This window comes from Salmo trutta, chromosome 5, assembly GCF_901001165.1.
Source record: "Salmo trutta chromosome 5, fSalTru1.1, whole genome shotgun sequence".
Lineage (NCBI taxonomy): Eukaryota > Metazoa > Chordata > Actinopteri > Salmoniformes > Salmonidae > Salmo > Salmo trutta.
In genome coordinates, this window is record NC_042961.1 from 19,467,849 (window position 1) to 19,493,967 (window position 26,119).

The 26,119-nt window shown below is 44.7% G+C and overlaps 2 protein-coding genes across 22 annotated transcripts in view; both read left to right on the top strand.

The window, feature by feature from the left end:
* The first annotated feature begins 6,750 nt into the window (after positions 1-6,750).
* On the top strand, positions 6,751-9,599 carry si:dkey-174i8.1 (arylsulfatase I). The gene is made up of 3 exons (XM_029752151.1): positions 6,751-7,602; positions 7,926-8,258; positions 8,504-9,599. The coding sequence occupies exons 1-3, from the start codon at positions 7,298-7,300 to the stop codon at positions 9,597-9,599; spliced, it is 1,734 nt and encodes a 577-aa protein (XP_029608011.1). The 5' UTR covers positions 6,751-7,297.
* A 13,366-nt stretch (positions 9,600-22,965) lies between these two features.
* camk2g2 (calcium/calmodulin-dependent protein kinase (CaM kinase) II gamma 2) overlaps positions 22,966-26,119 on the top strand; it is a 106,994-nt gene continuing 103,840 nt past the window's right edge. For 8 of the 21 annotated variants that reach the window (XM_029752828.1, XM_029752820.1, XM_029752822.1 and 5 more), the window contains exons 1-2: positions 23,085-23,251; positions 25,350-25,444. In XM_029752828.1, coding sequence (XP_029608688.1) covers positions 23,187-23,251; positions 25,350-25,444 — 160 coding nt within the window. In that variant the 5' untranslated portion in view covers positions 23,085-23,186. Of the gene's footprint in view, positions 23,252-25,349; positions 25,445-26,119 lie in introns of all 21 variants that reach the window. The other 13 variants (XM_029752824.1, XM_029752834.1, XM_029752830.1 and 10 more) reach the window with 5 other exon arrangements.

Here is a 26,119-nt window from a genome sequence, read left to right on the forward strand (position 1 = left end):
AAATAATGTGCTTTTTACTACATACATTTTCCCTGACACCCAAAAGTACTCGTTACACTTTGACAGGAAAATGGTCCAATTCACACACTTATCAAGAGAACATCCCTGGTCATCCCCTGCCTCTGATCTGGCGGACTCACTAAACACAAATGCATTGTTTATAAATGATGTCTACGTGTTGGAGTGTGCCCCTAGTATCCGGCAAAAAAAGAAGAAAAATGGTGATGTCTGGTTTGCTTAATAGAAGGGATTTGAAATGATTTATACTTTACTTTTAATTTTGATAGTTAAGTACATTTTAGCAATTCCGTTAACTTTTGATACTTAAGTATATTTAAAACCAAATACTTTCAGACTTTTACTCAAGTATTATTTTACTGGTTGACTCACTTTTACTTGAGTCCTTTTCTATTAAGGTATCTTTACTTTTACTCAAGTAAAATACTTCCACCACTGTTAATTGGTCAAAGAACCCTACACCCCCTTACTACAGGGATATCCGCGCAACAGTCTGCATGCATTGCTCTGTTAAACCACCGGATGGCGCTGTCACCAATTGGCCAAAGATTTTTCTAACTGAACCAAGATAGACCAAAGCCTGTCGTTTGAAATGGTAACAAAGCAGCCATAGTGGGCAGAACAAGCAAGGAGGGGAGAAGAGCCAACCACGAGCTAGCGAGATCCGATTCCCGCGTTCTAGCAAACATTTGCATATTTCCGTTGGGGAACGCCTACTCTGTGAAGTGCGTCGTGTGCAATAACTCGTTGTTCTTATCTATGCATAGGGCAGCCCTCCAACACAGTCGAGCAGACTGATTACTATGTTTTCAGACCTTTCCAGCGACTTTTCAAGCTGCTTTTGGGGAGTTTTGACACCGAGGATTTCTATGGTTTTGACAGCATTTAGGGCCTTTTCCATTATATTCTGCCACACACGAGAGAGGGAGAAGCTGTCTGCGCAACAGACACAGGGAACACACAGGCAGATAAACACAGGAAGGGGGTGTGCGGCGGTAGAGGGGGAGAGGGGGCGAAACGCGAATCTGGGCACCGTAGTTGTTGCCTCAGCAAGACAAATTGTTGCTCTTGGAGTCGTCGCGGCAATAGCAAAACGTCATCTAGCGACAAATCAAAGAGCCAATAGCGGTTCTCAGTGAAAACTAGTTAGCAACACGCTGTAGGCAGCTCTGGGGCTGTGGAATCCTCTTCCTTATTGATCAGTCTAACGGAGCGACGCTCTCCTCAGGGGACAGGCTTGATGGGGAGGATGCAATCACGGGCTAGCCTATGAGGAAGGAGGAGAAAGTACAGTACAGTACAAACTAGTTCATTTAACAAAGTTGTTCATTTCATGCAATGATGGAATGGTGTTTAAAGGCTTGTTTTGGTATGGCCCTTGTCTTGCTCAGAATATCATATTTCCTATGGAAATGGAGATTAATGGGGAAAGAATCGGGTTTCCATTGTGATACCCAAAATAATACCAGAGTACTACTGGGACTGCATTACAAGGTCAGTGGCCAGTTATCAAAACTATCTTCACTTCAGGGAGACACAGAACTAGTATATCTCTCAATGCAGGTAGGCCTATACATGACCCCGAGCCACTCAATCTACGTGTTTGTGTGTGTGCGTGTGTGTAAGAGCATTAATGTGTCTCTGTGTGAATTATGAATCCTATCACCAGTGGGACTGTAATGGGATAAGGTGAATTTCAGAGCAGCAATTGTGAAACATCTCCTTTAGGCTGTATGGCATGTTGAATGCACAAGCTGTCTGTTTAAACTAGCACACAGCTCAGATACCCATGCATACCCCCACAAGACATGCCACCAGAGGATACTTCACAGTCCCCAAGTCCAGAACAGACTACGGGAGGTGCACAGTACTACATAGAGCCATGACTACATGGAACTCTATTCCACATCAAGTAACACATGCAGTAAAATCAGATTTAAAAAACAGATACAAATACACCTTATGGGGACTGTTTAGAGACACACACACACACGATAACATACGCATTATACACACACGTACACATGGATTTTGTGTTGTAAATATGTGGTAGTAGAGTTGTGGCCTGAGGGCACACACTTAATGTGTTGTGAAATCTGTTGTGAAATGTATTGTATTTCATTTTTTAATTTTTTTAATGGTATAGAAGTGCCTTAATTTTTCTGGGCCCCGGGAAGAGTAGCTCCTGCCTTGGCAGTAACTAATGGAGGTCCATAATAAATACAAATATAGTGCAGCGAGTTTTACAAGATTCTTACTGACATGTGTCATGTTTGATGTCCTCCTCTGCTTCTGTCTGTCTGTCTGTCTGTCTATCTCTTTAATTGTGTGTGACCTCAGCGGTTCTCATCTCCACTTCATTTCAATTGCTGATGACTGGTTACCACTATGGTTTTCTCCACCGCTTGCTAACACCCACAAAATGTATAAACAAGAACAAGGCAGCGTCTCTATCAGAAATCAGTGTGTTGTGAATGTATGTATTACCTCAGACATTCTTTTTGTAGGAGGAGAATGAAAACCCTATTTATCCAGATACATCTCTCTCTCTCTCGCCCAGAGATCTGCCTGCCTGCCAGTCTGCCTTAGACCCTGCCTGCCATATATACTCTTCTTTCTTTCCAAAACATGTCTGGGAGGTCACTGGTGTCTATGTCATGGAGAACACACATGCTTGCACGCTAGGCAGAAGAGGCATTAGGCACCGTGACAGAGTCAATTCACACACAGCCTAGGGTTGTATTATCTAAGCCTAGCTCTTCTGCCCATGGTAAACAGAAATCACCAAATCGTTTTGTCTGACATGATCCTCCCACATTCGGAGAGGGTCTTCTTTTCAGCTCACCAAAACATTTACAATACTGTGTTTATTTTATGAACTCTTATAACAATATCTCCATGAGATCTTATATGACTCATGTCCTGAGAGTGTGTTGTCTTTTTGAAAACTGGTAGAGGTTATTTCTGTATGTTCGGTTATTCCCACATCTATCTGTGGCTCCTTGGAGAGCAGCCAGGCAGAGGAAGGAGCAGCACAAGACCCTGCACTTGCCTAATACAGCCACCCTCTCCCCCAAGAAGACAGTTGTCACTTTCCATGAACCTCTTATTTCTATCCCCTCTCATCCCTATCCGACCCCGGGTTTGCTCCTTCCTGCCAAGACCTGATCTACACTGATGGCTCCGTGCAACAACTGTTCTTTTTTTGAGTGTTTGTCTGTTTATGTTTCCGTCTCCAATCTCCCACCTCTCTCGTACCGTTGTTTCTCTCCCCCCTCCCTCCTCCTCCCACTGCTCCCCACACCTCCTCTTTGTGTGACTATCATTTTAAAGGGCTGTGAAATCAAATCAAATAGCTACTGTATTTCCTTTGGCCCTATTGTAGGAAATGGACTTGTTTCTGTGGCATTGATTTTCTCTCAGCTTTATGGGAAAGTAGTGTTGTGGGGGCGAACCAGAGACCGGCTGGTCGATAGGCCCACAAAGTGGAAGGCAGCCAGGGTATGTTGCTCACTATACAGGATGCAGTGTTTCTGTACTCGCTGATCACGAGATGGAGTTCACTGTTTGTGTACGTATGGGAAGTTGAATTGTCATCGATGGTGGTTTCGTTCAATTGGTATTAAGTAATGAAAGACAAATTATTTTGTTGAAATGTCATATTTGCTTCAGATCTTAATAGTGAGAGAATGTCCTCTGAAATAGGACCTGGTTGTCTGGCACTACTGCACTGTACTAGGTTGACTTACCCTAATGAAGATCTACTTTCTGTCAGATAATGTGCGTTTAATCCAGCTATTAGTGTCATATTCTGATCCAACTACAGGCTTCAGAACTGAAAATAAATCTTTCATCATTACTTCAATTTGACCACTATTAGGCCTAATATAACTAATACTGTATGGAGAAAATATTCCTTCATAAATCTTCTCTTCTGGGAATTGAATGAGCGCAAAACCGCCACTTTCCTGTGGTTACAGAAAGGTAGCTTAATAAATCAATATGATTCGGCGTGTGAGCATCAGGCCGTCAGACGGATCTATTGATGCTCTGTTTTTTCAAAGCTTCTCTATGATTAAACTGAAATGTGATGGATGGGAGGCATTGATTCTACTTGTTGTTTCGCACAGCAGACCTTTCACATGTTGCTTTAAAGCAGCAGCTGTGTCTCTAGAAGGCACCGTACTTGTCAATGCAGCTGGAGGTTGGGTTTGTAGTTTACCTTGTGGCCAGGAGGTGTCAACATTGTATTTCACTGTGAACTATACAGATGCAGGATCATAATTTGAGACAGTTTGCTACAGGAAAGGGAAACCTTAGTCAGATGCACAACTGAATGCATTCAACCGAAATGTGTCTTCCGCATTTAACCCGACCCTCTGAATCAGAGAGGTTCGAGGGGCTGCCTTAATCGACGTCATCGGCGCCCGGGGAGCAGTTGTTGTTGGGGGTTAACTGCCTCACGCAAGGACAGAACGGCAGATTTTTTCACCTTGCCGGCTCTGGGTTTCGAACCAGCGACTTTTTGGTTACTGGCCCAACACTCTTAACCACTAGGGTACCTGCCGCATCAGGAAAAGAATCCCACAGCAACAGGAAATGTGCATTATTATGTGGATTATATTTATTGAAATTTATTTTAGGGGTTGATACATTTTTCGCAAGGGAAAATCAGGTGAAATGTCAAAGTGGAAATTGTAAACTTCACAAGCCTTTTTAAACCTCAAATACACTACACGTTTCAAATGTCCTGCAAAACGTTATCCTGCAACAGGGTGATCAAATTAAGATCATACATCTGTATCTTCCACGTGTTTTTCAATAGCTTTTGGGGGAGTTTCAAAACCATTATAAACTCCGCAAAAAAAGAAACGTCCTTTTACTGTCAACTGCGTTTATTTTCAGCAAACTTAACATGTGTAAATATTTGTATGAATATAACAAGATTCAACAACTGAGACATAAACTGAACAAGTTCCACAGACGTGTGTCTCACAGAAATGGAATAATGTGTCCCTGAACAAAGGGGGGGTCAAAATCAAAAGTAACAGTCAGTATCCACCAGCTGCATTAAGTACTGCAGTGCATCTCCTCCTCATGGACTGCACCAGATTTGCCAGGTCTTGCTGTGAAATTTTACCCCACTCTTCCACCAAGGCACCGGCAAGTTCCCGGACATTTCTGGGGGGAATGGCCCTAGCCCTCACCCTCCGATCCAACAGGTCCCAGACGTGCTCAATGGAATTGAGATACGGGCTCTTCGCTGGCCATGGCAGAACACTGACATTCCTGTCTTGCAGGAAATCACACACAGAATGAGCAGTATGGCTGGTGACATTGTCATGTTGGAGGGTCATGTCAGGATGAGCCTGCAGGAAGGGTACCACATGAGGGAGGAGGATGTCTTCCCTGTAACTCACAGCGTTTAGATTGCCTGCAATGACAATAAGCTCAGTCCGATGATGCTGTGACACACCACCCCAGACCATGACGGACCCTCCACCTCCAAATCGATCCCGCTCCAGAGTACAGGCCTCGGTGTAACGCTCATTCCTTCGACGATAAACACGAATCCGACTGTCCCCCCTGGTGAGACAAAACCGCGACTTGTCAGTGAAGAGCACTTTTTGCCAGTCCTGAGTTTGTGCCCATAGGCGACGCTGTTGCCGGTGATGTCTGGTGAGGACCTGCCTTACAACAGGCCTACAAGCCCTCAGTCCAGCCTCTCTCAGCCTATTGTGGACAGTCTGAGCACTGATGGAGGGATTGTGCATTCCTGGTGTAACTCGGGTAGTTGTTGTTGCCATCCTGTACCTGTCCCGCAGGTGTGATGTTCAGATGTACCGATCCTGTGCAGGTGTTCTTACACGTGGTCTGCCACTGCGAGGACGATCACCTGTCCGTCCTGTCTCCCTGTAGCGCTGTCTTAGGCGTCTCACAGTACGGACATTGCAATTTATTGCCCTGGCCACATCTGCAGTCCTCATGCCTCCTTGCAGCATACCTAAGGCACGTTCACACAGATGAGCAGGGACCCTGGGCATCTTTCTTTTGGTGTTTTTCAGAGTCAGTAGAAAGGCCTCTTTAGTGTCCTAAGTTTTCATAACTGTGACCTTAATTGCCTACCGTCTGTAAGCTGTTAGTGTCTTAAAGACCGTTCCACAGGTGTGTGTTCATTAATTGTTTATGGTTCATTGAACAAGCATGTGAAACAGTGTTTAAACCCTTTACAATGAAGATCTGTGAAGTTCTTTGGATTTTTACTAATTATCTTTGAAAGACAGGGTCCTGAAAAAGGGACGAGTTTATGTGTGTGTGTGTGTGTGTGTGTGTGAGTACGTGTGTGTGTGAGTACGTGTGTGTGTGTGTGTGTGTGTGCGTGTGTGTGTGTGTGTGTGTGTGTGTGTGAGTACGTGTGTGTGTGTGTGTGTGTACGTGCGTGACCCTTTTTGCACTAACTCTTTTGACTCATCACATACGCTGCTGTTACCGTTTATTATTTATCCTGTTGCCTAGTCACTTTACCCTTACCTATATGTACCTATCTACCTCAATTATCTCATACCCCTGCACATCGACTTGGTACTGGTACCCAGTGTAAATAGCCAAGTTATCATTACTCATTGTGTGTTTATTCTTCAATATTATTTTTCTATATTTTGTCTCTGCATTGTTGGGAAGGGACCGTATGCAAGCATTTCACTGTTAGTCTACACCTGTTGTTTGCGAGGCATGTGACAAATAACATTGGATTTTGTGTGTGTGTGTGTGCGCCAGCCAGTGGCCCAGTTCTGCCCAGCCGACCCAGGAGGCGCCTGTAGGGATAGAAGAATGTGGCAAGTTGCTGTGAAGGGGAAGCCTATGTACCTACGACTAGACACACACACACACCACACACAGACACACACATAGCCCAGACAGACAGAACCTGAGACAGAGACAGAGCAGTGTGAGGGACACTAAGTGTGACACACACCAAACTATCTCACAGACAGCAACATTATCCACTACCCTCACCTACTCGCACCACATCAAGGACGTCTTATGCAACGTGGAGATGAATAGGGAGACAACAGAGCGGTAGGGGCAAGAAAGATGAATCCTTCTTCGGGTGTACGTACACTCACCATGCTCCCCATGCAACTCAGTGGCCTCAACAGGTAGCCTCCTGCATTCACCACCCCCACTGTTTGTGCAGACAGAGTGCAGGGAGGGCTCCGCAAGGCTGCTCTAAATCGGAGTAGCTGATCCCAGACAGAGACTAACCTCCAGACTGACGATGGTTATGAGAGGGGCGGTTGAGTCAGGCTTCCCCCTGCTCGGAGTGGCCGTACTAGGCTTTCTCTGCTGCATGCGAGGGGGTCAGACCCAGGATGACTCGGGCTCTGGGGGGATCCCAGGCACCATGCCTCCCCACCTCATCTTCATCCTGGCGGATGACCAGGGCTATGGGGACGTGGGCTACCATGGCTCGGACATCCACACTCCGGTCCTGGACCAGCTGGCTGGAGAAGGGGTGAAGCTGGAGAACTACTATGTCCAGCCGATCTGCTCACCCTCACGCAGCCAGCTTATGACCGGGCGGTGAGTAATGTACTTACTGTACTGCACTGGCTTATTAGGCCTATCTAGTATTATCCGGAATGATCAAATTCCTCTCACACTTCTATGCATTCCTATAAGCTTTCTTCTAAATAGAGGAGTGATCTGTCAACACATTGCATTTGGTTGTGAATAGACATGTACTGTATGTGTTTAGAACAAATGTGTGAAGGTGGTGACGTTGATCCCTGTTAATAAATGGGAGGGATGTCTCACTGGTTCTGGGAATCTTTCCCTTCGCGGTTTGGGAAATTACATAATCTTGGCTTCGCCCTGACCTCCACTCCACTTCCCGTTTCTTCCAGGTACCAGATTCACACGGGCCTCCAGCATTCTATCATCCGGGCACGCCAGCCGCTGTGCCTGCCCCCGGATGCGCCCACCCTGGCTGAGCGGCTGCAGGAAGCGGGCTACAGCACCCACATGGTAGGAAAGTGGCACCTGGGCTTCTGCCGGCCGGGCTGCCTGCCCACGGGCCGCGGCTTCCAGAGCTTCCTGGGCTCCCTGACTGGCAGCGGTGACCACTTCTCCTACCAGAGCTGTGACCAGGCTGAGGCCTGCGGCTTCGACCTGCACGATGGGGAGAGACCAGCCTGGGAGATGAGCGGTAACTACTCCACAACGCTCTACATAGAAAGGTGAGGCCAGGTCTTACACATATTTATATTTATGAGAAGGAGCTTATCTGGTAGTAAACACTATTGTGCATGTTGGAAACGGAATGAAGAGGTTTTTAGACTGATTTGCATTTGATTAGAATTGTGAATTTCAAAATCTTGGGCTATTTCCGAGGTTTGGACACCACGGAATCTATGTATTTTACATAATGTCTCAGTTATATAAAGATGTAACCCAGACCTGGTTGCTTCCTCTTTCTGTCCAGGGTTAAGAAGATCCTGAGGGCCCATGACCCTCGGAAGCCCCTCTTCCTGTACCTGGCCCTCCAGGCTGTCCACACACCCCTCCAGGCACCAAACCACTTTCTGCAACGCTACAGTGCCCTGGACAACCGCCCGCGACGACACTACGCAGCCATGGTGAGCTGTGTTGACGAGGGTGTGGGGGCGCTGGTGCAGGAGCTGAGGACTCGTGGCCTCTACCAGAACTCTGTCCTGGTCTACTCCTCAGACAACGGGGGCCAGCCCCTCTCTGGGGGCTGCAACTGGCCCCTGCGTGGGGGGAAGGGCACGTACTGGGAGGGGGGAGTACGGGCGGTGGGTTTCGTCCATAGCCCACTCCTGAAGAGGAAAGGAAAGGTGAGCAAGGCGCTGATCCATGTTTCTGACTGGTACCCAACCCTGCTGTCTCTGGCGGGGGCACCGGAGAAGGACCGAGGCCAGCTGGACGGCCACAATGTGTGGGGGGCCATCAGCCAGGGGCTGCCTTGCCCCCGCACTGAGATCCTGTTCAACATCGACCCGGTATCCCGACGGCCTGGTGAGGCAGACTCCAGGACCCTGGCCCTTAACGGCTTTGGCATCTGGGACACGGCATTGCGGGCGGCAATCCGGGCCGGGGACTGGAAGTTGCTGACGGGAAATGTGGGTGACGGGGACTGGGTGCCCCCTCAGACCCTGCCCGGGGGGCCCCATCAGTGGCAGGGCATGGAGAAACGTCGGGATCAGAGGGGGAAGTCTGTGTGGCTTTTCAACATCTCCGCTGACCCTTATGAGAGGTCAGACCTAGCCGATGCAAGGCCTGAGGTGGTCAAAATACTGCTGGCCAGGCTGGCTGAGTACAACCAGACGGCCGTGCCGCCCCGAAACCCCCCCGATGACCACATGGCGGACCCCCAGCTCCATGGGGGGGTGTGGACACCATGGCTGGGTGAGCCAGGCAGCGAGGGGCCAGAGGGCAGCGGGGAGGGAGGGGAAGGGAAGGGGAAGAGTAGTAAAATGAGGCACTGTAAGGTGTGCAAACTGAAAGCCCTCTTTAAGAAGGTGGGCTCCCGGATGCAGAGGTCCTCTCTCTTCTTTTAGTCCACAGAGGGAGGGAAGAAGCACGTGGATGTACAGGCAGGACTGACCGGCCTACATGAGACTGGATCTTAGTCACTGGCTGTCCCCTGGCAGGGTGACTTTGTGCAACTGTGTGATTGATGTTGAGAGGGATGTTTTGATGTCTCATCTGCCCATGAACAGAAGGACACGATCAGAATGACACTCGGACACCCAGAGAGATATTTCTTTCATTTGTTGTTTTGTTATTTGTATGTGGTGATAGAATGGACCTTCTAGGCTACACACTGCTTATCAAATACTCCCAAACCAACTCTAAACAACACCTCACTGCGTCAAAATTCTAAAGTGGGTACTGGCCAGCATAAGCTAAGCCAGAGATACCGTGGCCGTTGTGCTCTTCAGTGCTGTTACAGTACAGTACACCTAGAACTTAAGCCATGTTCCAGACATATGTAGCTCATACTGTAAGTAAGTGTGATATGCCAGCTGGCAAATCCCAGACTGTGAAATAATGCAGATATAACTGGATCAGACTGGATCAGGGTGACCAAGGTTTAGACATGCAACAATACAGAAGCCAGATCAGATCAGATGTGAAGCTTGCATCTCTTGACTGTAAGTCATTTGTGTAGAAACGAATGTGTGTGATTATGCATGTACTGGAGATAATGTAGGCTATGTTCAGCAATCCTGCAGCAAACCCACGCACAGCAGTCTGACCGAGTGTGCATCAAGCTGCCTACTACATCCCTGCCTCCTCCTCCCTAGCCAAGTCTCACCCTTCCCTCTTGTCCTCTCTCCCTCTCTTTCTCTAATTTCATCAAATTTTCTCTTGCTCTTTGCCTCTTTCCCACAGCAGTAGGAAACCTTTCTTCATCCTCCTCCTCTCTCTTCGTCATCTTCTTCTCGTCTTCTTCCTCCTCAATCTTTCTCATTTCATTCAGAGATCAGGTCAGTTCATAAGTGATAGGGAGGATGAATATGTTTGTGAGAAATGAGTACTGATGTGCAGAGTTACATAAACAGTAAGGAGGAGGAGAGAAGAAGGAGGAAGGCTCCCTAAGGGACAGCAAGGCCATTTGAAGCATTCCCTGTCTTATCTGTATTCTCCTCATTTGTGAAGATGAACATGTCATAACATACCAGTAAGTGCCTATGTATAATTTGATGCTAACCAAAATGTGTTCTGCCTTTTGCTGCTTTCCATTTATAAATATTCTTTGACAGAATGTGTGGGCGATTTGTCACTTGTGTTGAGCGTCTGTGTGTATATGTGTATGTGCGTGTGTGTGTGTGTGTGTGTGCACATTCCATGTAGATACATGCATAGTACTATCCTTGCAGCCGAAATACTGAAACTGGAATCTGGGAATGAGATGAGCCACTTAGAGGCCTCGTCAGTCTGTGTCAAAAGGCATATAGTGAGTTATTTCCTGTGTAGTGACACAGTGAGTCCTGCAGGAATGAGGAACCGACAGAACCTATACATCGCTGCGGTGTCCAGAAGGCCAGCTGGGAGGAAGTGACCTGTAATGAGCTCACAGAGACAATGGCAGATGTTCAGAGTTGGACTTTCTGCCTTCAAATACCTCTAGCGTGTTGAGTGAAGTCGTGTGTAGTACACATGAAGATAGTGTAGATAGTGGATACATACTGCAGTATAAACACACTGAAACACAGTTAAATAGTCACTCATTAAAACTGTGTGATGACAATGAATGGGCAGAAACACATTGACAGTGTCCATTGGTAAAGGGTCACCTATTAACCCTTGGAATTGCTCTGATGTCCTTTTAACTGGGTCATTAGAAGAATCCTATGGTGTTGTAATCAACAGAGACAGCCTGTGGGCGTACAGTAGTGATATCCAATAGCTGCGAGGAAAAAGGGAAGGAAGAGCTTTATGCAGATACCTCCATGTCTTCTGTTGGGGTTTCACCATATGATTGCCGATAATGTCTTGCTCATCGTTTCACTGTGGTGAAAGACAGACCGACTCAGATACAGTATAGTATACTTCATGTATTGTTTTTCGTTGGTGATAACAATGTCATGCTCATCCTTACTCTGTGTAGATAGAGTGATAACAAACAAGCATTTGGAAAGAAGTGCAGAATTGAGTACAGTCCTTTTTCCTTTCCTCTGAAAGAGAGTCTCAATAGGGCTGGATGAGGGAGGCGATGCTCTCATCTCTTGAATTCTTGCCCATCCTCTACTCATCAGCTGTGCTCTACACACCATTTCAAAGTTCACTCCTTCCTTGGAGTATGACCTAGGAAGAGAGGAGAGGCCATCCACCAGCCAAATTGGCATAATTCTTGTTGAGTGAGTCACTCAACCTCAACGGTTCCACTGCTGTGTAGCAGAGTTGTTTGCTGTGGAACGTAGAAGCTCTTCAGCCAGCCGTGGCTGGAGGTGTCTGCTACGCATATAAATAATGCAATGTAATACAATGACGACAGAGCAACAAAAACAGGAAGAGAGGGGAGGGCTATATTGTCTCAGTTTATGAGAGGCTTTTTCCTCACTCAGCTCAAATTTGGCTCTGCTGCCCAATTGGGGTGTGTGTGTGTGTGTGTGTGTGTGTGTGTGTGTGTGTGTGTGTGTGTGTGTGTGTGTGTGTGTGTGTGTGTGTGTGTGTGTGTGTGTGTGTGTGTGTGTGTGTGTGTGTGTGTGTGTGTGTGTGTGTGTGTGTGTGTGTGTGTGTGTGTGTGTGTGTGCAATGTACATGTGGTGTGGATGAAGGACTCGTGACCAATTTAAGAAGAACAATCAAGGCTTATACGTATGGAGGACTAGTCTGAAACTCGGGACCTTTTGATATGCCTTCACCTAAGGTACTGTATACCAGTTATAACACTTACTGCTTCACAACAGCTTTACATCTAGGAGACAACCACCCTTGCAGCAATACACCAGCACTGGAATACATAATAAGTACACATAATATTGGCAATTGGCAATGAGGCGGCAGGTAGCCTAGTGATTAGAGTGTTGGACTTGTAACTGAAAGGTTACAAGATTGAATCCCTGAGCTGACAAGGTAGAAATCTGTTGTTCTGCCCCTGAACAAGGCAGTTAACCCACCGTTCCTAGGCCATCATTGAAAATAAGAGTTTGTTCTTAACTGACTTGCCTAGTTAAATGAAGGTAAAAAAAAAATGAAATGGATTACATTCAGGAGAGGTCAATGGGCACTGACTTGGAATCGGACACTGTTTCCATATTAGGCCGATGCATTCCTTCACCCATGATACATTCAGCTTTTCTTTGGCAGAGGGGAAAGTGGCTAACAGCGCAACTCCCCCTCCTCCACCTCTCCTCTTCCCTCTCTCCTCTTCCCTCTCTCCTCCCAGGATCTGACATCCCTCTGTTACCACCCACCACTCAACCCAGCACACCGCCTGCTGAAGTCTCGTCCGACAGGAACATCACAGAAAATGCTGCAATTAATATTGAGGCACCTCTGCACCGCTCTAATTAGGCTTTCATATCAGTCTGCCTCCCTGTAATTACAGAAGAAGCCAGAGCACAGCTCCTGTGTTCACCGCAAACACTCTGTAATCACTGGCACTCTCCCTCCACAATGCTGCCTGCCTGTAAAAGGCATGCCCAGTCCAGAGACAAAGCATTGCGTCAGTGGGAGAAATGCACTCACAAACAGGCACACATTAACACTATATCTCGCAACAACAAAAAACATACACAAACACTCATTGTTTAACACACACTCACAAATAAAGATACAGTGCCTTCGGAAAGTAAAAAAGTAAAAAACAGAAATACCTTATTTACATAAGTATTCAGACCCTTTGCCATGAGACTCGAAATCAAGCTCAGGTGCGTCCTGTTTCCATTGATCATCCTTGAGTTGTTTCTACAACTTGATTGGAGTCCACTTGTGGTAAATTCAATTGATTAGACATGATTTGGAAAGGCACACACCTTCCTATATAAGGTCCCTATCAGGAATCAAGGGAAGAGCCAGATGCAGACACGTTGAATAAACAATGGTTTAATTGTCCAAGGGGCAGGCAAGAGACAGGTCAAAGCAGGCAGGGGTCAATAATCCAGAGATGGTGCAAGGGTACCGTTCAGCAGGCAGGCTCAGGGTCAGGGACAGGCAGGCGGGTACAGAGACGGGACAGGCGAGGGTCAAAACCAGGATGGCGAGAAAAAGAGAGGCTTGGAAAAACAGGAGCTGACAGGACAAACACCGGTAAGCTGGACAAACAAGACGAACTGGCAACAGACAAACAGAGAACACCCGTATAAATACACAGGGGATAATGGGGAAGATGTGCAACACCTGGAGGAGGGTAGAGACAATCACAAAGACAGGTGAAACAGATCAAGGCATGACAATCCCACAGTTGACAGTGCATGTCAAAGCAAAAACCAAGCCATGAGGTCGAAGGAATTGTCCGTAGAGCTCCGAGACAGGATTGTGTCGAGGCACAGATCTGGGGAAGGGTACCACAAAATGTCTGCAGCATTGAAGGTCCCCAAGAACACAGTGGCCTCCATCATTCTGAAATGGAAGAAGTTTAGAACCACCAAGACTCTTCCTAGAGCTGGCCGCCTGGCCAAACTGAGCAATCTGGGGTGAGGGGCCTTGGTCAGGGAGATGACCAAGAACCCGATAGTCACTCTGAGAGAGCTCCAGAGTTCCTCTGTGGAAGACACTCCTCAGTAAAAGGCACCTAAAGGACTCCAACCATGAGAAACAAAATTCTCTGGTCTGATGAAACCAAGATTGAACTCTTTGGTCTGAATGCCAACTATCACGTCTGGAGGAAACCTGGCACCATCCCTACGGTGAAGCATGGTGGTGGCAGCATCATGCTGTGGGGATGTTTTTCAGCAGCAGGGACTGGGAGACTGGTCAGGATCGAGGGAAAGATGAGCAAAGTACAGCGAGATCCTTGACAAAAACCTACTCCAGAGTGCTCAGGACCTCAGACTGGGGCAAAGGTTTACCTTCCAAAAGGACAACGACCCTAAGCACACAGACAAGACAATGCAGGAGTGGTTTCGGGACAAGTCTCTGAATTTCCTTGAGTGGCTCAGCCAGAGTCCGGACTTGAACCTGATCGAACATCTCTGGAGACACCTGAAAATATTTGTGCAGTGAAGCTCCTCATCCAATCTGACAGAGGTTGAGAGGATCTACAGAGAAGAATGGGAGAAACTCCCCAAATACAGGTGTGCCAAGCTTGTAGCATCATACACAAGAAGACTCGAGGCTATAATCGCTGCCAAAGGTGCTTCAACAAAGTACTGATTAAAGGGTCTGAATACTTACAGTACCAGTCAAAAGTTTGGAGACACCTACTCTTTCAAGGGTTTTTCTTTATTTTTTACTATTTTCTACATTGTAAAATCATAGCGAAGACACCAAAACTATTAAAAAACACACATGGAATTATGTAGAAACCAAAACATGTTAAACAAATCAAAATATATTTTATATTTGAGATTCTTCAAAGTAGCCACCCTTTGCCTTGATGACAGCTTTGCACACTCTTGGCATTCTCTCAACCAGGTTCATTAGGTAGTCACCTGGAATGCATTTCAATTAACAGGTGTGCTTTGTTAAAAGTTAATTTGTGAAATTTCTTCCCTTCTTAATGCATTTGAGCCAGTCAGTTGTGTTGTGACAAGGTAGGGGTGGTATACAGAAGATAGCCCTATTTGGTAAAAGACCAAGTCCATATTATGGCAAGAACAGCTCAAATAAGCAAACAGAAATGGCAGTCCATCATTACTTTAAGACATGAATGTCAGTCAATGCGGAACATTTCAAGAACTGCAGTTGCAAAAACCATCAAGCGCTATGATGAAACTGGCTCTCACAAGGACCGCCATAGGAAAGAAAGACCTAGAGTTACCTCTGCTGCAGAGAATAAGTTCATTCGAGTTAACTGCACCTCAGATTGCAGCCCTAATAAATGCTTCACAGAGTTAATATAACACACACATCTCAACATCAAATGTTCAGAGGAGACTCCTGTGAATTAGGCCTTCATGGTCGAATTTCTGCAAAGAAATCACTACTAAAGGACACCAATAATAAGAAGGGACTTGCTTGGGCAAAGAAACACGAGCAATGGTGGAAATCTGTTTTTTGGTCTGATGAGTCCAAATTTGAGATTTTTAGTTCCAACTGCCGTGTCTTTGTGAGACGCAGAGTAGGTGAACGGATGATCTCCGCATGTGTGCTTCCAACCGTGAAGCATGGAGGAGGAGGTGTGATGGTGTGGGGGGTGCTTTGCTAGTGACACTGTCAGTGATTTATTTAGAATTCAAGGCACACTTAACCAGCATGTCTACCACAGCATTCTGCAGTGATACGCCATCCCATCTGGTTTGCGCTTAGTGGGACTTTCATTTGTTTTTCAACAGGACAATGACCCAAAACCCACCTCCAGGATGTGTAAGGGCTATTTGACCAAGAAGGAGAGTGATGGAGTGCTGCATCAGATGACCTGGCCTCCACAATCATCTGACCTCAACCCAATTGAGATGGTTTGGGATGAGTTGGACCACAGGGTGAAGGAAAAGCAGCCAACAAGAGCTCAGCATATGTGGGAACTCCTTCAAGACTGTTGGAAAAGCATTCCTCATGAAGCTGGTTGAGAGAATGCCAAGAGTGTGCAAAGCTGTCATCAAGGCAACGGGTGGCTACTTTGAATAATCTCAATATAAAATATATTTTGATTTGTTTAAGACTTTTTTTGTTACTACATGATTCCATATGTGTTATTTCATAGTTTTGATGTGTTCACTATTATTCTACAATGTAGAAATGTTTTAAAATAAAGAAAAACCCTTGAATGAGTAGGTGTGTCCAATCTTATGACTGGCACTGTATGTAAATGTGATATTTCTGTTTTGTATTTTTTATAAATGTGCAAACATTTCTAAAAACCTGTTTTTCCTTTGTCATTATGGGGTATTGTGTGTAGATGGAGGGGGGAAAAATATTTAATCAATTTTAGAACAAGGCTGTAATGTACCAAAATCTGGAAAAAGTCAAGGCGTCTGAATACCTCCCGAATGCACTGTAATTTCTCTGAACAGACATTGATGAACAGAAGCACAGCTGTATACAAATACACTTGCAGAGCATTCTGTCTGTCTCTCTCTCTCTACAGTTGCACGCATGTGTGCACACAGACATACTGTGAACAAGTCCTATTAATATTCCTCATAATAAAATCATTAAAACTCAGATAAACCTTTACAGTGAGCATGATATTACATAACAGGCATAATTCAATTCAGCCTTTTAAAAATGATGCTCCAACAACCTACAGTTAACGTGGCAATACGTAACTTTTTGGGCAACCCTACCAAATTCACATAAAAATGTGAGTTATAGATCTATCATTCTACTTGAAAGCTAGTCTAAGACCTGGTAGATATGTTCTATGTGCATTATTTATTTGCTTCCCATTCTTAAGGTTTGTTTTTGTCTTTTATTTTCGGTTTTGTATGCCAGCTTCAAACAGCTAAAACAACAATATTTTTGGTTATGGAAAATATATTTTATAGTGGTTTAGATGGTACAATGATTCTCTACACTATACTATCTTATTTTGTCACAAAATCTGAAATTAGGCAAACTATTAGAGTTTTAGCAACCAGGAAATGGTGGAGCGATTTCTGCATAGTGCAACTTTTAATACTACGCTAAGACAAAAAAGAGACAACAATTCATTTTTTCAATTTGCTCAACCTATAACCCAAGACACATATTTCTCTTTCACAGCAGCAGCTCTCGGGTTTATGGGTGTGTTATGATGGAGACAGTAGCACAGATAATGAATGCTACAGTAGGCAGCTCTTCCAGATTCATGGAGAGATGGTAGTCACATATCCCTTGGGTGATTATGGAAGCTATTGGAGGCCGGTGGCAGCTGGACACAGGGAGGGTATGGTGATGATGAAGACCATGCTCTCAGCTCTTGAACCCTTGCCCATTCTCTACTTATCGGCTGTGCTCTACACACGTATGTTACAACATGAGTTCATGTCAGGAGATGTTAGAGGAGCGCCATCCCACAGCCTACAGTATAGTCAGGGCAAACAGAGGAAGATGCTGAAAGGCCATCAGTAGGAACATGGTGCAGGAGAGGAGGAAATGTGTGGTTGGGTGTGAAGGTGACATGCAAAGGCAGCGTTGTGATCTGAAAGGAAGGTTGAGCCTCAGAGTGGACTGGGAATCAGACGTTCTGAGAGACAGGGCAGGCATGAATTTGCTTGAATCGAATCAAACTGTATTTGTCACATGCTTCATAAACAACAGGTGTAGATTAACAGTGAAATGCTTACTTAAGTGCCCTTCCCAACAGCACAAAAAAATGGAAATAGTAGAAAAAAATAGAAAAATAATAACACAAGGAATAAATACACAATGAGTAACGATACCGTGGCTATATACGCGGGGTACCAGTACCAAGTTGATGTGCAAGGGTACAAAGTTGTTGAGGTAGATATGGACAGGATAAATAATAAACAGTAACAGCAGTGTAAGTGATGAGTCAAAAGAGATTATTGCAAAAAGGGTCAATGCAGATATCCCTGGTGGCAATTGGTTAATTATTTAACTAACTATTTAGCGGTCTTATAGCTTGAGGGTAGAAGCTATTCAGGGTCCTGTTGGTTCCAGACTTGGTGCATCAGTCTATGACTTCGGTGGCTGGAGTCTTTGAAAATGTTTAGGGTCTTCCTCTGACACCTCTTGGTATCGAGGTTCTGGATGGCAGGGAGCTTGGCCCCAGTGATGTACTGGGCCATACGCACTACCCTCTGTAGCGCCTTGCGGTCAGATGCCAAGCAGTGCCATACCAAGTGAGGATGTAACTAGTCAAAATGCTCTCAATGGTGCAGCTGTAGAAATGTTTGAGGATCTGAGTGCCCAAGTTAATGATGGTGTTGGAGTCGTGCGCGGCCACGCAGTCATGGGTGAACAGGGAGTACAGGAAGGGACTAAGCATGCACCCCTGAGGGGCCCCTGTGCTGAGGGTCGGTGTGGTGGATGTGTTGTTGCCTACCCTCACCACCTGGGGGCGGCCCGTCAGGAAGTCCAGGATCCAGTTGCTGTGGGAGGTGTTTAATCCCAGGGTCCTTAGTTTAGTGATGAGCTTGGAGGGCACAATGGTGTTGAACGCTGAGCTGTAGTCAATGAACAGCATTCTCATGTAGGTGTTCCTTTTTCTTGAGGTGGGAAAGGGCAGTGTGGAGTGCAATAGAGATTGCGTCCTCTGTGGATCTGTTGGGGCGGTATGTGAATTGGAGTGCTTCCAGGGTGTCTGGGCTGATGGTGTTGATGTGAGCCATGACCAGCATTTTCATGGCTACAGATCTGAGTGCTACGGGGTGATAGTCATTTAGACAGGTTACCTTGGCGTTCTTGGGTACAGGGACTATGGTGGTCTGCTTGAAACATGTCAGATGAAGACACTTTCCAGCTGGTCAGCGCATGCTCTGAGTACGGGTCCTGGTAATCCGTCTGGCCCTGCGGCTTTATGAATGTTAACCTGTTTAAAGGTCTTACTCACATCGGCTACGGAGAGCGTGATCACACAGTTGTCTGGAACAGCTGGTACTCTCATGCATAGTTCAGTGTTGCTATCCTTGAAGCGTGCATAGAGTTTATTTAGCTCGTTTGGTAGGCTTGCGTCACTGGACAGCTTGCAGCTGGGTTTCCCTTTGTAATCCGTGATAGTTTGCAAGGCCTGCCACATCCAATGAACGTCAGAGCTGGTGTAGTAGGATTCGATCTTGGTCCTTTATTGACACTTTGCCTGTTTGATAGTTCGTCAAAGGGCGTAGCGAGATGTCATATAAGCGTCCGGATTAGTGTCCTGCTCATTGAAAGCGACAACTCTAAGCCTTTAGCTCTGTGCAGATGTTGCCTGTAATCCATGGCTTCTGGTTGGGATATGTACCACAGGAGGCTGCTGAGGGGAGGATGGCTCATAACAATGGCAGGAATGGAGTGAATGGAATGGTTTCAAACACATGGAAACATCCTGTGATATGTACGTACAGTCACTGTGGGGACAATGTTGTTGATGCACTTATTAATGCTGGTGACTGATGTGGTAAACTCCTCAATGCCATCGGATGAATCCCGGAACATATTCCAGTCTATGCTAGTGAAACAGTCCTGTAACTTAGCATCCGCTTCATCGGACCACTTCTGTATTGAGCGATTCACTGGTACTTCCTGTTTGAGCTTTTGTTTTTATGCAGGAATCAGGAGGATAGAGTTGTCAGATTTACCAAACGGAGGGTGAGATCGATCTCTGTATGCGTCTCTGTGTGTGGAGTAAAGGGGATCTAGAGTTTTTTTGCCTCTAGTTGCACAGGTGACATGCTGGTAAAAAATAATGTAAAACGGACTTGTAAAACGGATTTTCCTGCATTAAATTCACCAGCCACTAGGAGCGCCGCCTCCGGGTGAGCATTTTCTTGTTTGCTTATAGCCCTATATAGCATGTTGAGTGCTGTCTTAGTGCCCAGGGGCGAAAATCTGATATCAACTTTGGAGGGGACAATTACATGAAATTTTCTCAAGAGCAATTCCTGAGGGGGACACCAAAAGTAGTGCTGTAACACATAGCCTACATTGTAATATGGTAAATGTATATTGAGGAACCAAAGAAATAAGGTGTTTGCTGTACTCCTAACTACCGGTACCCAAAACTACACAACTAATCACAACAGCAATACCATTGCCTTTAACAAATCTTAGTTCAGTCATCAGTTTAAGTTGATAGTGGGGGTATCCATGGCATTTTCCAATTATGTTCCTATTTTACAAGTAAAAAAAATTGAGAACCTTTCATAATGTTGTCAAACAAAGACTCAACAAACTTACCTGAGACTCCCTGTCTCTGCCAGTCTGTCCCTGCATATCTGTCCCCAACTCTGCTGTCTGTGTGCCATCTGTTGCCTGCTCTGCCTAATGACATCATTGTGAAACATTTCCATTAGAATTTCATTTCTTTCTTATGAACATTTTATCAACTAGTCTTTGAGATATTAGGCTACTAGGGTTCTTACTTTGCGTTTTGGTGTACTGAAAAATACTCTGATGTCCGTCTTTTATTTTTCTGCCATTTTTCTACCTGGCTGGCTGGCTACACACACACACAGTGTGTAGGTTATTTACAGTAGGAGATGGGCTTCTATCATCTTATCTTTTATCATTCTATTTGGGCTTCGATCTAAAAGGTAGCTAGCAAATGTGAAACGAATTAAAATGACAAGAGCTGACAGCTGTATGAGTTCACCATTTACACAACATATGCTGCAACCTTTTGTAATTTTAATAGTTTGTTTCATATTGGCTGGCTTCCAACAATAGCTGAATTTGCAAAGCTAGCGAGCACCAATTCCGTTTCAGTGGTGTTTGCTATAATCTTTGCTACTTGGGTTAAATAAAGGTGAAATAAAATAAATAAATAAAAGTTCCCTTGCGACAATTTAGCTTTTGCAACGAGACCATTAAATATATTTAAGACAATGGTAGAAGAGAGTGTAGTTCTGTTCAGTTTGGACTTCAGTTTATCGCTAACCTTATCACAGGGACTTTGAAGCACTAACTTACATCATCTGCATGCTGATCTTGGAATAAATTGACGATAGCAAAGATTCCATCTTTGACGAGGCCACATAAATGGAATAGGTACTAGCTAGCTTAATAGTTAATATTTGCGCGCTCGCTCTTCATATTCAGCTAGTGTGTGTGCGCGATTGACTGGATTAACCTCACGTCAGTTACGTTCATTGAGTGCCTTTCAGACAGTGGATACGACCCCTCTGTTACCTTGCCAACTAAGGAACTGGCAGTGGATCAAACCATTGTGAGGCAAAGGGTGGGGGGGGGGTCGCAATCTTTTGAAACTTAAAAACGCGCTATTAAGTGTCTATAATCAGCACAATTGCTTTCATTGCGTATTATTAATATTATTTAAATTACATAGTTATGTTTCAGTGATATATTGGGGGGGACAAATCATATTTTTCCCAGGATGGGGGGGTCATGTCCCCCCGTCCCCCCCGGGATTTCCGCCCCTGTTAGTGCCAGCATCGGTTTGTGGTGGTAAATAGACAGCTACAAAAAATATAGATGAAAAATCTCTTGGTAAATAGTGTGGTCTACAGCTTATCATGAGGTATTCTAACTCAAGTGAGAAGAACCTCGAGACTTCCTTATATTAGAAATCATGCTCCAGTTATTTTTAACAAAGAGACACACACCACCTCATCTGAGCTTCTCCGACACAGCCGTTCTGTCCAGCCGATGTATAGAAAAATCAGCTAGATGTATATTTACCATGTCCTTGTTCAGTCACGACTCGGAGAAACATAGATATTACAGTTCTTCAGAGCATTTTGATAAGATAGTTTCAAACAGAGCTCATCCAGTTTATCCTCCCGTGACTGCAAGTTTTCGGTCATAGGAAATGATGGTGGAACCATCATGACAAAAAAAGTTAAGATCAGCGCAAAAAAATACACAAAATAGAACAATTGGTCAAGAACCCGTAAAAAGGGTGTCATTCCCTCCAGCGCCATTATTTGCGTGCTTTTTGCAAGATGTGTTTGATTGTGATCAAATCAATTTCAATGCAGGGCATGTCAGTGTTACTCCTGATAGATCCATTTCAACCTACAACATCAACCAAAATCAGTCAAGGCCTACTGGTAGGCCTAGTCACATCATACTATGATTTTTCAGAGAAATATCTTAATAGTAGGCACAGGCCTATCTTTACAGTATATTTACAGTTCAAATGCATATACTGACAAATATGGGAAATCTGCAACACTCACATTTAGATTGTAATTTAATGTGATCACTCATTTTGGGCTGCCATATCTTTTTACTTTACCTCTTGCCTTCCCTTGTAGGATAACGCCGTCCATTTTGATGATCTGGGGTCAGTTTTACTTTATAATACCTAAAGGATTTATGAGAGGAAGCTGATCCTAGATCCGTAGCACTCGAGACCAGGGATCTCGCGTTGCTAGCCTTTTCTCCTCTACCACAGCCATCACCACCAGGGCTACTACCAAAGATGGTGGATAAATGAAGATAGTTCACTCAAGCTGTTTACCATTGAAAAATATTGTCAGTTCTCTGTTCCCAAAGACACCAAGCGCGACAGCAGCTGGCTGTTCTGTGTAGTGTAGTTGTTAACCAGAAAAAAATAAGGGAGTGGGGTGTCTCGCTTCCTCTTCCGTCTCTGCTACTACCGCTCTCCTCCGCCTTCTCCCCTGGTTAATGCTAATATAGATCCTTGGGACGTCCCTTCCCTAAGCCCTGAACCCTAACCCTGACTTTAACCCATACCCTTACCCTCATCTTGACTATAACCCTGACCTAACTCTAAACGTAACCTTAACCCCTACCTTAACCGTTTTAAATGTAAACTTCAATTGGGTGACGTCAGAGTTCAGAGTCCTCCCAAGGATCCCATTTAGACGTCTTAGTTTTTTAGTATCTCTCTTTGCGTTTACGAGATCTCCCCCCGAATCCTGAGCAAGGCAGTCACCGAAACGAGAGGCGATACCCTCCTGCACAACATGGCTACAATTGTAACCTCGACCAGATTTACAGACGAATATCAGCTGTACGAAGAGCTCGGAAAGTAAGCGACATTAACATTATATAGTCCTATTTTACCTTCTCCTGTACTGCTTTGTAGACTATCATTGTGCGTGTCTAGTCCACTGTTGACAAGACAGGTTGTAAAAAACAGGGAAGGCACCCCCCCGGTCGTTAATTAAGCCCGTTTTATAGTCGAACAACATTATATTAGAATACGTCTCGAGCTAGTACCGAATGGCTTGAGCATGCATGCGATTTGTACGGAACTTACCCTGGCTGTGTGTTATAGATATGTAGCGGATTATATATATATATGTATAGTGTTGATTTATTTTAAGGCAGGACTTTCTCATATAAGTCATTTTAAAGCCCCCCGAACCCACCCCTCGTATCTATTTATTATAATTTCACTTTTCAGTATTATTCTGTAATTGGTAGTGAGCCACGCAGGAAGGAATGCTGCACTACTTGTGTAACGATAGACAGCTATAACTATGTCATCCACATCGAAAATGTATCCACTGTGTTTCATTCTGTGCATTGTAACAAATAATTGCTACACACAAACCACCAAGTAGACAAATACGGTGTAACCCGTCTGCGTTATCTTTTGCAGTTAGCAGTGGCAATGGTGTACGTCCAACCATCTATAAACATTTTTTTCCGGTTTCAAGTATGCATGATGACATCATAATATAGACAGACCTATGATAGGCTTACTACACAATTCAGATAGCCTACAGTAGACTTTTCGTTATTGTCTCATGCTTTGGTTTATTTAAGCAATAAGGCACGAGGGGTTGTGGTATATGGCCAATATACCACGGCTCAGACGCAACGTGGAGTGAGTGTCTGGATACAGCCCATAGCCGTGGTATATTGGCCATATACCACAAACTCCAGAGGTGCCTTTCGCTACATGCACTATAACATCTGCTGAACACGTGTATGTGACCAATACAATTTGATTTGGTTTGATTTGATTTGCTATTATAAACTGGTTACCAACGTAATTAGAGCAGTAAAAATACATGTTTTTTCATACCCGTGGTATACGTCTGATATACCACCGTTGTCAGTCAATCAGCATTCAGGGCTCGAACTACCCAGTTTATAATCTCAGATAGCTCACGTTTCTTTGCACAGTAGTTCCTGTGTAGGCTTATGACTCGGCCCATCCACATTACAATTTGCTCTGAGCTGACTTTCACACACATGCAGCAAGTGAGGGCTTCCGCGTGGCGCAGCGGTCTAAGGCACTGCATCTTAGTGTTAGAGGTGTCACTACAGACCCTGGTTCGATTCCAGGCTGTATCACAACTGGCCGTGATTGGGAGTCCCATAGGGTGGCACATAATTGGCCAGCATCGCCCGGGTTAGGGTTTGGCCGGGGTAGGCCGTCATCGTAAATAACAATGTGTCCTAATAAACCGGAAATTAGTTACCTCTGGTTCGTTCAGCCATTCCTATGGGGAGATAATTGGGTTTCGTGATAAACAATGAAAATAATGTCTGAGGTTAACACAGGTTTAGGAGGTGAGATAATATTAGTCACTTAACATGACTGTTTTGATTACATAATTGCTTCAAATTCACAAAAAGTGACAGCTGATTAAGATTATCTCAGAACAAAACGTATACAATCTCCTAAACCTGTGTTTACCACAGACCTTATTTTCAGTGTTTATCCCCCCAAAAAATACAAAACCCCATTAGTTTCTCCATAGGCTTTGGCCAATGAGCCATGGCGGAGTGAGTGCCTACAAAAATACGGCATTACTATTGCTCTCTATCACATGACACATAATTTTATTATCACATGCCAAACAACAGTTATCATCATGCACTGCTTTGTACTGCCTTTTTGCACCTGTGTACCACAGCGACGGGCTATTTAGCTCTACTACTGTATATTAGTTGTAACCTATTCATATTGCAACGTTTCTCATTTAAAACATGTAGGGGAGAGTGGGGTCAATTGTAACACTATTTTTACCTTCTACCATTTTCTTTATTTCTCAGAGATGGATTAAACTAGACACAGTACGGATTTTGGTGGGTTGTGTTTTGTTTGCGGTAGTGAGAGTTGTGACTTGAGCTCATGTAGCTGTTTTGTTTATTCATTTGTCTCACTACAGGGGCGCCTTCTCCGTTGTCCGGCGATGCGTTAAAAAGTCCAACGGCCAGGAATTTGCTGCTAAAATTATCAACACGAAAAAACTCTCAGCGAGAGGTAAGACAAAGGGGAAATATTACACCACTTACTATGTTGAGTGCATTGATGCCTGTGGCATTGTTTTGACTAATCAGATATAGTCCAATAGGAGATCGACACTGGAGGTAGTTTTCTCATTGTTAGTTTATTCAATTACCCATGTGCACATGAAAGCGCTTGATCCATTAAATATCTAGTTCAAGCAACATAATACAATTGCATTTTAGGTTAACATTACATACATCAACTTGTCGAAGGGTGTGTGCCAAGTTGCATAGTGTAGGTGAGTGCAGCATATTTTTGGGAGCTCCTTGTTCAATGAGATAAACAGAAGCATTCATCTCATGATGTTCCAGTCCAGCAGGACGTATTGTTGCTGTGCCTGCCTACCCGTGACACTAGCTCAGCCATTGTGTCTGTGTGTGGTGCATTTGTTTATGCTCTACTCCTGCCCTCAGAAACCAAGTGTGTTTGTGAATATAGACTTCCAGAGGCCTTTTAGAAGCATCTGGATCACCTTTGTGTTGTTTAGTCATAGCTGAAGTCACATTTCTACTCTTTGCTGCTCATGTTTTCTTCACAGAAATCTGGACCATACATAAATTAATAAGTGACCTTTAAGAGGCCTCACCTCTTATCACAAAATGATTTAGTCAAGGAACGGGATAATTGAATCCATAATTGAGGGTTGAC

Excerpts from the sequence above, each read along its gene's own strand:
- si:dkey-174i8.1 (XM_029752151.1), top strand. The coding sequence starts at position 7,298 with ATGGTTATGAGAGGGGCGGTTGAGTCAGGCTTCCCCCTGCTCGGAGTG. Across the intron at positions 7,603-7,925 it reads AGCCAGCTTATGACCGGGCG|GTACCAGATTCACACGGGCC; the intron begins GTGAGTAATGTA and ends CGTTTCTTCCAG. Across the intron at positions 8,259-8,503 it reads ACAACGCTCTACATAGAAAG|GGTTAAGAAGATCCTGAGGG; the intron begins GTGAGGCCAGGT and ends CTTTCTGTCCAG.